General features: G+C 32.3%; 1 protein-coding gene and 1 long non-coding RNA gene across 2 annotated transcripts; one reads left to right on the top strand and one right to left on the bottom strand.

Moving 5' to 3' along the window:
- The first annotated feature begins 1,297 nt into the window (after window positions 1–1,297).
- Window positions 1,298–4,485, top strand: LOC145976460 (uncharacterized). Its single transcript, XR_014440241.1, has 3 exons — window positions 1,298–1,361; window positions 3,013–3,178; window positions 4,298–4,485. It is a non-coding gene; the product is annotated as an uncharacterized LOC145976460 (long non-coding RNA).
- A 2,360-nt stretch (window positions 4,486–6,845) lies between these two features.
- Window positions 6,846–7,295, bottom strand: LOC145959207 (uncharacterized). The gene has a single exon (XM_083077834.1). The coding sequence runs from the start codon at window positions 7,293–7,295 to the stop codon at window positions 6,846–6,848; it is 450 nt and encodes a 149-aa protein (XP_082933960.1).
- Between the last annotated feature and the right edge of the window lie 6,773 nt (window positions 7,296–14,068).

The raw sequence follows: 14,068 nt of genomic DNA, 5'->3' as shown, positions 1-14,068 counted from the left end.
CACTGTATAGTACATATAATAATTCATCAATTTATATAAATAATATTTATATAATTAATAAATATATGTAATAAATATATCATATAATAATTAATAAATATATAAATATATTAATTTTTATAAATATTAATATTTTACAAGGAGTCTTTTTTTTACGAATCCGTTCACCTCTCTCTTCGCGAAATCTGTAAACAGAATATTGCCGCGAGATCTTCCAATACTCATAATCCGATCGCGATCGACGGAGACAGGAGCTTCCGGCGCTCTTTAAAGTAATTGATCACGATTCGTGACGTCAGCGCGCGATACCCGTATTTTTCGCTGCAAAAAAAAGATGTGTGGCAGTGAAAGGATTAACAGATATCTCTTGCAAACAAGTCTGGCGAGGCTATCGCGTGTTGTCTTTTTTATCACGCGTGCTTCCGGTGCGATCGATTCGCTAGGAATAATTTTCCCACCGCGGCGCGAATAATTATTTCGCTCCGCTTATGCGAGAGGAATTCCTGCGCGCGACCCCCGACGAAGTCGTCTAGATATATAGTTTTCAGATGGAATCCGTTCCTCTCGCGCGGTAGCAACGTCCGTGCACGCGTGAGAATCGGGGCGCCAGGGAGAAGACGCGACAGCGTTTATTAAACGCCCGTTAAATGAGACGCGGGACTCGCGTGAGTATAATTCATTTCGGGCTCAACCTCCGCTCCATCCGATCGCGCGCGATGCTAATATATACTTATTAATAGACATGCAATATAAATAATTGTTAAAAGAGAAGGAAACACGCGTTTCCCTTTTCCAGCGAATATTTTATTAAAATAAATCAGCAATATATGGTCTATTCGAAATAATTTTCTAAACATCTGGTTATATCTTATGTTATCCCTAAGATACACTATTACTTCGAATAAGTGTATAGAGTATTTAGAAATTATCGAATGTTTTTTTAACAGAATTTCTGGTCAATTTTTTGAAGATGAATTTGCTTCAGCGAACATGTCGAGGTAATTTTCGAGTTATAAATAATTGAAGAAAAAGTTTGCTTTTCCTAAATTTTCACATTTGCATAGACATACACATCCACATTAATGTAATACATGACTCTTTTTCTTGTGCTTTTAAATTTATTATAATTAAACTTATCATATTTATTATTAATTATAAAGTTATTACTATATATTTAATAATTTAATAACAGTACATGCATTTTTTACTTTGCTTTAATTTTTATAATAAATAATGATACTTAACATAATTTAATTGATTCTCGCGTTTCATTGTCTCCATAAACCGTATAAGATCCTGTCTCAGGTAATAGAGAATTTAACCAAAAAAGGACCACGGAAGGAACGTTCAAAACAAACAATGTAAGATTATTCTTCAGTCATTTATTTGTGTTTCGGGCATGATTATTCGACCCGAGCAGTACGTTTTAAAGAGAGAGAGAGAGAGAACCTGATTTTGGAAAATATAAAATTACTTTTGTTTCGTTTCTGAATTGAACTATCCTTTTCCGGATCTAAACATAACATCAATAGAATTGTCTTTACCTGAATTTAAGAAATTTATTTTAAATTTACAATTCTTTTTAGTGAAACAATTTCCTCTGGTAAAAAAATTCTTTTGAATTCCTTACATACGGAATAAGTACAATGGACATTATCTATATGTCGTAGGCAAAACTTTGCTTTTAAGGACCGCTGCCCGTTTCTATGTATGAAATGTCCAAATTTGTCATTTATAAAACACTTCCCATATTTTAATCTTTTTATTTTTCAAAAATACATTATATAATAAATTACACATAGTTATTCAAATTATAAATTTTATTATTTAATTTAATAGAATCTTCATGAGGAAAGATGATCTTACTATTATCTAGAAAAAATGAATAACTCAATTAATTAATTAACTTTGTTATTAATTTAAAAAATTAAACTGTAAAATATCTTTTTAATAAGTTGCATATTTTTTTAAACAAATTACTTAAAATTTGCATTTTAAAAACAACTCTTTTGATAATTTTTCTAATCTTCGAGTATCGATTGTAAGAATTTGAAGGAGAAATAAAGGAGAAAGGAAGCCCACACATATGAGCCCATATATTTAATTCTAAAAATCTTCTATACAGGGTGTCCCGAAACTAACGCTTGATATTTTAAAGGCAGATTCTCTGGCCAATTTAAAAACGATTTTTCCTCAGCGAAAATGTCGAGGGAGATCATTATTTTTTGTATATTCCCAATTTTGGTCATCATGTATCTTTCTAACTATACCTTAAATTAAAATTCTATTAAAGTAAACTCTACCTAAAATTAACTAAAGAATGTGACTTTATTAATATTTTATTCCTATAAGCCTTAGTTTGCGAAAAATCCTTTATTTTCAATCGTTTATAACTCGAAAAGTATTAGTGCCGCGACATTTTCGCTGAGGAAAAATCGTTTTTAAATTGGCCAGAGAATCTGCCTTTAAAATATCAAGCGTTAGTTTCGGGACACCCTGTATAGCCGGTAAATTCTTAGCTGCTAAGTCATACAATGTTTGTTATCAATGTATTTCTAATATTTGTTCATATATTTCTTGCAAAATGCTTATATGAATCTGAATAAGACTGTTGAATGTTTTCGTATATAAGATAAATTACTGTAATTAATATTGAAATTGCTATTGAGTATCTAAACTAAATCGTATGAATTATAACTTTTACTATTTTAACACGAATTTGAATACATAAACTACAGTAATTTGAATACATAATTCACATATTATAATTTATATGTATATATATATATATATATATATATATATATATATATATATATAAATTACATATTATAATTTATATATATATATCAAAAGACACCGCTGTATATGTGTGTGTGCGCTCTTTTATCGGTGTAAAAAGACGGACTTGCGTGGCGGGTCTCTCTCTCTCTCTCTCTCTCTCTCTCTCTTCTCTCTCTCTCTCTCTCTTTCCTTGTCTCGGCGCAATATTGCCGCTGATTTTTATTTTAGCGAAATACAGTTACGGCGAGATAGCGAGAGGATGGATGAGCTTGGCGGGAAACAGGATTACGGAGATCTGTTATATATCCTTCGCTTTTTACAAAGACATTCGTGTGACTGGCTTGCAGTGGGAAAATCTACACGTCGCGACATTAAAAAATCCGAGACGATTCAGGTGAATAAATGTATGATACCGATATTTAAAGGAAGATGAACTGTTTCCGCGATCGGTATAAATTTGCGCTATTATAAATACAGTTAAGTACGATAGAGGATGAACAGATACGTCAGATTTTCCAAAGGAATTATAAGTCAGGTTAAAGATTCAAGTCAGAAATGTAAATTTTAGGAAACGCGATTTTTTGACGAGGGAAACCGGAGTAAATCCCATGATACTTTGATTTACTTTTTCAGAATTCTATTCTAATTACTAATTTATATTACAATAAAAACAAAATATTTATAAGATGGAAATTAGTTCGATTATCTTAGGTCTTAGATTGATATTAAATTTTTGTTGAAGTTTTCTAGATTAAATAAATAGAGAGCCAAAAAATTGCAAATTTCTTACGAAAGAATTAAATTTCTAAATTTTTTCAAACAATTAAATTTTTGTAAATGATAATAGTGTGTAGATATTAATATTATAATACACATATTTTATGATTAGTAGCCGCGATTTTAGGTTTTACATCTAGTTAGATGGAAATTTAAATGTTATACGATAAATAAATATATGTTTATTTTTTATTTTATTGAAAGCATATATAAAAATGAAATATTTTATCTAATTTTATAAAAGTAGACATATATTGATTTTATTTAACCTAATTTATAACAATAAAAAATGCAAATTTCTGCACCATTTCTTGCTTGAAAACCTTATTTGGAATATAAATAGGAGTCTTAATTAATATATCTATTTAGAGCTAATTCAAGCATTTATGTAGTATCTTAGAAAATTTCTTTATGCAATGTATTAGAGTTCAAAATTTAAAAAATAATTTTTATGAATTCCTTTACAATTTTTCGCTGATATTTATTTTTAATATTTCTAATATAATTTTTTAATATTTTTTAGATGCACAGATTAATCGAAATAAAAAAATCCTCTCTTCACAATTCCTTAAATCCTTTAGCAGATTTTTATGACAATAAATACAATAAATTATAATATTCCGGATGAATAATTAAGATCCCAGACGAATTGCTTTAAAACTCGTTAGAGAGGCGGAAATATTTAACCTACATATATGTATATATGTTCGCTATTCTCTTGTGATTGTTTTATTAGAAAGAGACAAGCAATGTGTCACGCGAAGCAAACGTGGCGCAGCTGGCTGTCACTAATCCTGAAAGCGCTTCCGCGGTACCAGGATAGCACGAACGTGCCCGCAATAGAGCTCGAGAGGCTCTTTCGTTGCGCTATCACCGCCGGCGTATCAGTATGCTTCCTTGATGCGCAAAGTGCCACGCCTTGCAATGATACGGCGCACAATGCAACACTTAGACCATCGTAACAACGATGCCTACCGGATATCTCTCAGCGACTTGATTTAACTGATTCCCCTCGCGTTGGCAGCACATACATCATACTATTATCTACTTATTTATCTCAAATATTACCGCATCGAGATGCTATATCTCTGTATCTGAATTCGAACTACATTTTTTTAGACACATGTTCTAAGTCACGAATGCTCTTCTCATTAAAATGATAGCGGATGATTTTTATTGGACGCCGTGCACAATAATGCTGGCGTAACGTACATAAAATTAACTTTGTCACGTAACGATTTTTAATAAAAATCTAATTTCTTGGATATTTCCATTATCATAACATTAACTACGTATTCTTTATAAGTATCAAATTTAATTTTTTATATATTATTTTTTATTATTATTTTATTTTATATATTTTATATTATAATATATATTTTTATTATATATATATATATATATATATATATATATATATATATATTTTATATATTATTTTTTATTATTATTTTATTTTATATATTTTATATTATAATATATATTTTTATTATATATATATATATATATATATATATTTATTTATTTATTTATAAAATATTTTTATAATCTTGTTGTATAATTTACAATTATAATTATAAGAATAGAGAATTTTTTTTATTTGTTATAGAATTTTTTATATTTATTTATATTTATTTTTATGTATTTTAATATATATTATTATATATTATACAATATATATATATATATATATATATATATATTTTTTTTTTAATATATAATTATTATTTCTTATTTTAAAATTAATTTAATTTTTAAAATTATATACCCATGTTCCTCTCTTATTAATAATAAATTATAACATCTTATTCAAGATAAAATTCGAATCTATATTCTTCTCGAGAAGAGAATATATCATCTCGCGCTGCTTTCACGACTATGATGCTCGATTTCAAAGATACCTCGAGTAGCATCAAGAAGTGCGCGCGGCATTTTTCCTGCGGCGTCTCCAAGCCGCGTCCAAGACGTCGAATTACTATCTAAGCAGAGAGATGCGAATATAATTATTTTCCCCTTTCGCTTGGACAACTTAATAAGTATTATAATGTGAAATGTGTACGCGCATAAATCAGCAGAAATTCTGTTATGTTGCTCGTATAGTAGACACGCGCAACGCCCGTGTCACGAATCTCTCTCTTTCTTTCTCTCTTTGGGGACTGACAATGAGACAATAATTTAGTAACTGCGGAACACAACAAAAGGCTGAGTCTCAGGTCAAATGGCGACCGATTATTGATTTAACCATCGGCGCGCTCAGATCCATTTTGTTGAAAACAATGTGGAAAGTCGACCGATAATAAACTATATTGTGTGTGTGTGTGTGTGTGTGTGTATATATATACAGGGTGTCACAGACCACCCGTATCAGCCGAATATCTCAAAAACTGAGCGCGGCAGACAAAAATATTTCAGACAAAAGTTGTAAGGTTTCAAGTAACGCATTACATGGCGATATTTTTTTTTTTTTTACCTTGCGGGGAGGGAGATGAGAATGCGTTTACGCAGACCCATGGATACTGCTGGACTCCGGGACTGATGGTCCCGACTACCAGCTAAACTCACCCCCCCCCCCGGGGGTGAGTTTAGCTGGTGTCTCCTACCTCTTGACAGAGAGGCATCAAAGGGACGCCGGTGTCTCCTACCTCTTGACAGAGAGGCATCAAAGGGACCGCTATAGCATTCTTCTTTGATGCCCCTTATCCGTGTGCAACTCGCACTCTACCTCTTTCCGGCTTTCTATCTCCCGAACCTTCTCCTCTTCCTTACATCCCGTCTCTCTTCCTTAGTCTACTCTTTCAGTGAGTGTGCATATATGTGTGCCCGTATGTCTGTGTGTGTCAACCTGCGTGTGTGTATTCGTGTGCGCATGACTGTGTGTTCGTATGTGTGTATGCTTGTGTGTGTGTGTGTCTAACTGATTTGGTCTCACTTTCTCACTTTCTTGCCTCTGAATTTCTTCCTTGACTCTTTCTCTCTCTTGCCTCTGAATTTCTTCCTTGACTCTTTCTTTCTTTCTTTCTGACTTAACTCTCTCGATTTCTTCTGCTTCGCTTCGTTTCTTTCTTCTTTGTCTCTCAGTCTTTATCTCGTTGGTCTTCATCTCTTCTCCTTGTTGCTAACTTTTCTCTTCTTTCTTTTTCCTCCTTCGCCTTCATTATTTCCTGTGCAAATTTGTTCGCTGCTTCCCAGCTCTCTTTCCTTTCACACAGTGCCTTCACGATTCCCTGTAGGTTGACTTCTCTCTTTAAAACACTTTTTAATTCTTCTCTTTGCAGGTACCACTCTTAGCACTCCTCGATAGTGTGCTTGGCCGTGTCCATCCTTCCTACGTCGCAGTGCGAGCACAACGCCGAATCTCTTTTCTGGATCCTTTGTAGGTAAGTATTAAAGCATTCGTTGTTCGTCAACATCTGCGTTATGTGGTAATTCAAACCTCTATCCCTTCTATTTATCCATTCCTCAAAGTTATTGTCTATTGCTGTCCTTAGCTCCTTCCCCGATGCTTCCTCTCCTTTCATTCTTCTTTTCCATTTCCTATATAACTTATCCTCCTCTTCGTGTCTTATTTTCTTGTCTTCGTCGCTGTCCCATCTATCCTCTAACTTCGCTTCCCTGATCCTCATGTAGGTGTTCTTACACTTTTCCGCAACGAGTGCCCACGGAGGGATCCTCGCCAGTATAGTGGCCACCTCGTACGATATCGTCCTATATCCTGCTATAGTCCTTATCGCCATGTATTGCCTTTGAATCCTTGTTATCGGTCTTTGTATCGTCCTATTTCTTGTAAAGTTATCTTCCTACACCGGCGCACCGTACATCACTACTGATTGTACGATGTTGCCGTACAACTTCCTTTTCCCTTCACTTGGTCCTCTTAGGTTTGGCATTAATTTTCCTAGCGCCCTTTTAACTTTCGCTACCTTTCCTTCCACGTATCTGAAGTGCTCCTCAAAGTTCAGTTTTGAGTCCAAAATCACTCCCAGGTATTTCATCCTCCTCTCTATCCTTATCTCTGCTCTATCTATCCTCATTGTCTCACATGGCGATATCAGTATAACCTTGAAGAGTGTTGCCAAGGTCACGTAAAGGTCACCTTGAATTCTGTAAATGGAAACCCCAAGTTTTTATTGCATATTCTTGTAGCTTATCTCGAGAGCTTTCCAAAGCACTATAATTAAGTTAATTTTCATTAAGTACTTTCCGAGTTATGAGGCTTGAAATCATTTCTTAATTTTACATAAACCGTAAAATATCTTGTAAAATATTCATTTTTCGATTATCTTACCTTAATACTTTTATGTACAACATAATGAGAGGAATCAATTAGTGTAAAGAAAACATAGTTATTTTTAAGAAAAAATATGTAATTTGCAATTAACAATTACATATTTTTTCTTCGAAACAACTATGTGTTTCCTTTACACCAATTGATTCCTCTCATTATTTTGTACATAAAAGTATTAAGGTAAGATAATCGAAAAATGAATATTTTACAAGATATTTTACGGTTTATGTAAAATTAAGAAATGATTTCAAGCCTTATAACTCAAAAAATACTTGAGGGAAAAATATTTTATTATAGTGTTTTGGAAAGCCCTCGAGATAAGCTACAAGAATATGCAACAAAAAATAGGAGGTTCCATTTAAAAAATTGACGGTGACCTTCACGTGACCTTGAAGAAACTATTCAAGGACAAACTAATGACACCACCTTATGTCCCCCTTGAAACCATACAACTTTTGTCTGAAACATCTTTTTCTAAAATTAAAAATAAGAAAGTTATTTGGGGTGGGACATTAAAATGAGACACTCTGTATATTGTATATACATTTTTTCATTTTATAAAACACGTAAATTAATTTAATCTTCCTAAAAAAAATGTGAGTATGCAAAAGACTAAAATAAACAAAATAAATAAAAAATATAAATAAATAAAATAAATAAAAATAAAATACAAAGTAGTTACGTACAATAAAAATACTTTCGTATTTATATCGGATACATTGGAAAAAATGACACACTGCGCACGAAGCTTAATGAAATCTCTACGAATCTCTATTTCTAATACTTACGGCAGAATTTTTGTTTCTAATCTCCGGTTTTATATCGCTTAATCTTGTACAACAAGATTAATTAATTTAAATCATATGTGAATTATATCGCAATAATATCTCGCATACCGAAGTGTATGGGAGTCGTGGTGTGAAAACGTACTACACGCAGGGTTGCTTCTCTGTGTGTGCTTGTACGCAAAAGATGACGTTCGATGCAGGTTATTAATTATCCATTTTGCTGCGAATCGCGAGCGCGTCTGACATTTTATTCAATCGAGAGAGAGTCGTGAGAGATCGAGAGGCTGAGACTCTGATAATGTGATATGTACTTACAATTAGTAAATCAACATCGATGTATCGTGCCCCTGTATAACGCATCCATAAAACTATTTGCCGTGGATCACGTACCAACGATGTCGTTCGAATTTTTTAGCTGATCCTTTATCTTTCCGTTGCCCCACATTCTGAGCCGCATTTATCATTTATTTACTTCGATAGGAATGTACGTATCGCAAATCTGCCGAGCCGAAGCATGAGGGAAATAAATCTAAGAACACACCCTGCACGAATTAAATTCAGCCAAGATATCTTACGAATGCGTATCTTAATAGCGCGTGTGTAAAAATCTCTTAATAGCAAAATTAAGTTTTATGATATCTGTGATCTCTCTCTCCTATCGCACGTGCCTATTCTATCATCTCTGCATTCAATAATCTCAAAAATCTCTCGAGCATATTCTTGTCCATGATCATACATCTAGGTGGAAATTTCTTTTCTACTCTTGATCTCAATTTTCAATCTAATCTTCAGCAATCAAATCACTCTCTTTGAAAACTATTTAACAAAAATAATTAAAAAAAAAAAACAAATGAAGGTTTTTCATATAAAGAAAGAAAACGGGCAATTAAGAACCAGCATAGTAAATTAAATGTTTATAATTTACATTGATTTATCGTTATATAATTTTACCGAAATATTTGATTGTTATATAGTTTTGTCGAAAACACACTCTATTTAATCTTCAAGTATCAAATTATTCGCTTACTATTACGTCCAGGCCCGGAGAAAGATGGGTCGAACACAGATATATTTTCCCAAAGTCGCAATAGGAGGTAAGCGACTGGGGTCGAACGAACTTTAAGGCCCGAATACAGGTAAACGAATCTCTTTGAGTCGCTATTATTCTGTTTCGAACGTTCGCTCGGCGGTTCCCTTTTTAGTAAGGGAATTTAATCCCTTTTACTTGGGGCGGAACCAAGTGCGATTCTTAGCAACTAGGAATGAGAGCGGGGTAATTAATTAATAGAAAAATTTAATCACAATTTTATTGTATAATATGTGGGTAAAAATCTTTACAGTTCTATTTATTGTTATTTGTTCATTTACTGCTGAAAAATTGAATTCAGATTTTGTACACTTTTTCTATGCAGCCACTGCGCGAAAAGCGTTAAATCCTGATTGGGATGCTAAACAGTTTACTGTTCAATTACTGGAAAAGAGATCAGTATAACTACTTAATAATCAATCAAAAGCTGCGTTTAATTTCTATCAAAGACAATATATTTTTATATGTATAATTAAAATATATCTTTACATATCATCAATATTTTGCTCTTTATATTTAATCATCAGAATTTTTGCGGAATATCAGAGAATTTTTAGAAAAAAGTTCAATTGCATCTCCATCATATCGATGTTATTAAAAATCGATGGGATTATTGATGAAAGAAAGAATCCTTGCAAAGATGACAAATTAAAAAGTATGATCTTGCGAAAGGCGCTTTCTATCGGAATAAAGAAATATATTACATACAATATAGACATTAGTTTTATAACGGCCGAGAAAAATAAGGATATCAAATCGGGAGGAAAACCGTTTGAATAATCTTATGCTGTCGTAATACACAACAATCCGATCGAATCTCATGCAGGAGTAATCTTAATAGATCCATTGAACATCGAGGTTTTTCCGGCTCGATAGCTCGCAAGAATTTCAAGCATGTTAAGAAGGAAGGAAAGAGAGAGAGAGAGAGAGGGAGGGAGAGAGAGAATGCAGATTGCATTGAAAAATTAAACCGTGAAATACGCTAAATAAAAATATTACGATCGAAAAATAAACGGAAGATTACGAGAAATATGTTTACCAAAAAATGTTAAAGTGCAAATATATAGGAGATAAGAAACTCAAGAATGATCGACGACGTATTAATTAAAATTATGCGTAATTATAAACGCGCTCGTGCACAGATTTCGATTAAAAATCCGAATGCCTCGATTAAGTTGGGAAATAATTGCATTTTACGAACCTTGCGAGAGCGCGACGTTTTAATATCGGCATCGCATTAACTCGACATTAACCCACATACAGATCTGAAAGGCATTTTCGAGGCACGTCTCACGTGTTAATTGACGGCTTTCGTTGAGGAAATTATCCTCCCAAAATATACAAACCACCGTGTTATTCACGGAACGGATCAACTTCTACTATTTTGCACCTGAATATGTAATTAAAGAAAAATAAATTATTTCGCACAAGCAGCTTATGCGACATAACGACATGTCAAGCCTCTTTCTTCTTATTTTCTTATTACTCTTTTCTTCTCTTTACTTTATTTATCAATATGAATATTTTTTTCGTTCAATGACAGATATGCTAACAAAGCTTATTATTCTAAAATCGAATATTCTTTCAACAACAGATTCTATGACTAATTGTTTTAATCAAAAATGTGGCGAGGTATTCCAAGTGAAATTTTGCTCCTATTGTCAATTACAATTTTTTCAAGTTCATTTGATTACCTCATAGATTTACCTCATATAGGAATTGAGCTTTTCTTTTACCTTCATTTTATCACTTGAAGACTTAAAAAAACAACAATTTTCGATAAAACTATAGATTATATAGTTTTGGAAAAGAGTAAGAGATCTCTAACTTTGTGCTCTAAAATATCAAAGTGTATCTTGGATTAAAGCATGAGACATGAGCTTGAAATTTTGTGAAAAGTAAAGTTCACATTTCCTAAAAACTAAGCAAAAAGAACAAAATCTTCAAAGTTACACTGCAAACACAATTTCGACGCAGAACCGCTATTTCCTCGATATCTTAATTAATGGGAGATCGAGACTCGCAGAATTGGTGCAACAATCCGCGGACGAAATACGAAGACCCCTTGGGGCGCCCAACGTAAACCGAGACTTATAATGACGGGTTCGGATAATAACTCGGGTCGTTATTCCATGACGATGAAATACGAAACTCTTGGGTGGCGGGGAGATATCCTCTCTGCGTGGCATTACTCTCCCGATAAAGTCGGCGAGTAACAGCAGGGCGTGTACACATGTTGTGTGCGCATCCTGCGAATGATGCCATACAGCTCTCTCTTTCTTTCTCTCCTAGAGGACCGCAATATCCGTGTCCATTATCGTTTACGAACCGCCGTTCTCGCCCACGTGTGCCACGCCGACTCTTGTCTCGCGCGTGTATCGCGCCCCCTGAAACTTTATGGGGAAAACGCGACGAGATAGATCTCGCGTTTATTGAGAGCGATGACTTAACTTGAGCGCCCCCGGCCATGTGGGTGTCTCAAAAGTCCGACTCGTCCTGTCGGCGCTTCATCGCGCACTTTTCAGATAGGAGAAATTAATCGTTTCCTCTCGTCCCTCACGTTTGAGCGCTTACGGCACTTCGTCGTTGCGGGTTTCTCAGGAACTTTCTTTAGGAGGTCATTTGTTTGATACAGATAAATTCGGTAAAATAAAAAATGTGTGTGTGTAATATAATATATTTGTTTACAAAATTTTCAGAGATGAAAATGAATGCGTCTTTCTCCTTCTTTTTTTGGGTCTTTTTGGCTTATTCTGATCCAGTTAAGTATAAGAGTCAAATCAATTCAGTTGGTATAAGTCTAGGTTGTATCAAAATTATTTTGGATTTAAGCGAAACTTAAATATATGTCTATCTTTATCTTTCTTTCTAAATAAATAAAAGACAGCTATATTTAAATCTCGTAAAGTTTCGCTTAAAAAAGAATTGAAATTTGCCTTAATTGGTTGTCATTAATCCATTTCTCACATAAGAATTTATTTATTTATAATATTTATAATATTTTAATTAGTGTAATTAAATAAAAAAATATAATATATAAATTATTTACTTTATTTAAATTATTTACTTAATTACTTTAAAAATATAGTTATATCTATAATTTTTTGAACAATATCTATTCTTATTTTGCAAATAATAATAAAAATAAGAATTTACAATTGTAAAATGCTGAACTTAAGTTTTATATAAAAATATGTTGGTATCGAGCTTAAGAGTAATAAATTAAACAATAATAATCATAAAATAGGCTATTTTAGACCAAGTAAAGCGCAGGTGATAATGCGTGACAAAAAATTCAATAATTTTTTAAAAATTCTACAATTCTTACAAAAACCAAACGTTTCGGTCCCTTTCGGACTCCTCAGTGCGACATGATAATATTAATGTAACATATATAAAAGAAATATAAAAATAATTAGATGAAAAATACTGTACAGGTCAAAAGATAAAATTGTAAAAGTAAACACGGTCAAATAAAAGAAAATATCGTTAAGATTTAAAATAAAAGCAAATTTAAACGCAATTATTCTTAAAAAGAAGACTATTTAAGAAGATTATTTAAAAATTTGCATTTTTTAATTTCATTAGATATAGGTTTGGTAATGATGTGGTTAACTTAATGAAATAATGCGTAAACATACACAGAAAGATCATTAAAATGAAAGCGCAAATTTCGTTCTTAAATAATTGTAAAAGATGGGATATTGTCCCTTCCCATTTGGAACACGCAAAATTGGATGGGTTACTATTGTTCAATCGAAAATCGAGATTTGAATACAATAACGTTCGATTACAATTTTTAAGGAAAGTTTTAAGGATTGAATTGTGTGATGCATACAAATACTTGCGTTTCTTACAACAGAATAATTGCGTTTGAATTTGCTTTTATTTTAAATCTTAACGATATTTTCTTTTATTTGACCGTGTTTACTTTTACAATTTTATCTTTTGACCTGTACAGTATTTTTCATCTATTTATTTTTATATTTCTTTTATAAAATTTTCAAAAATAAGATCCAAGCAAAGGACACGCGCATGATAAACATGTCCGATGATTGAACTCCGATTTCGTTCAAGGACATCAACAAAGTTCGAAGATGTCCTTGAATAATATAAAATATTTTTAACAAATTTAACGAGAAACGAAAAGACTCTAATATATTAAATAAACTCTATTATATTAAATAAATTATATAACATATTAAATAAATTTTTTAAAAAACTTTTATTTAATTTCGTTCCCTACTTGGACCATCTTAAAAATTAAAATAAAATTGACATGATTAGAAAAATGAAAGGAATATTAGAAATTAAATAATGATAAATAAATAATGATATAAATAATGA

This window comes from Camponotus vicinus, unplaced genomic scaffold, assembly GCF_025532165.1.
Source record: "Camponotus vicinus isolate PSW18456_S1 unplaced genomic scaffold, iyCamVici1.0 SCAF_1, whole genome shotgun sequence".
Lineage (NCBI taxonomy): Eukaryota > Metazoa > Arthropoda > Insecta > Hymenoptera > Formicidae > Camponotus > Camponotus vicinus.
This window is presented reverse-complemented; position numbering and strand designations above follow the sequence as displayed.

Excerpts from the sequence above, each read along its gene's own strand:
- LOC145959207 (XM_083077834.1), bottom strand. The coding sequence starts at position 7,295 with ATGGCGATAAGGACTATAGCAGGATATAGGACGATATCGTACGAGGTG.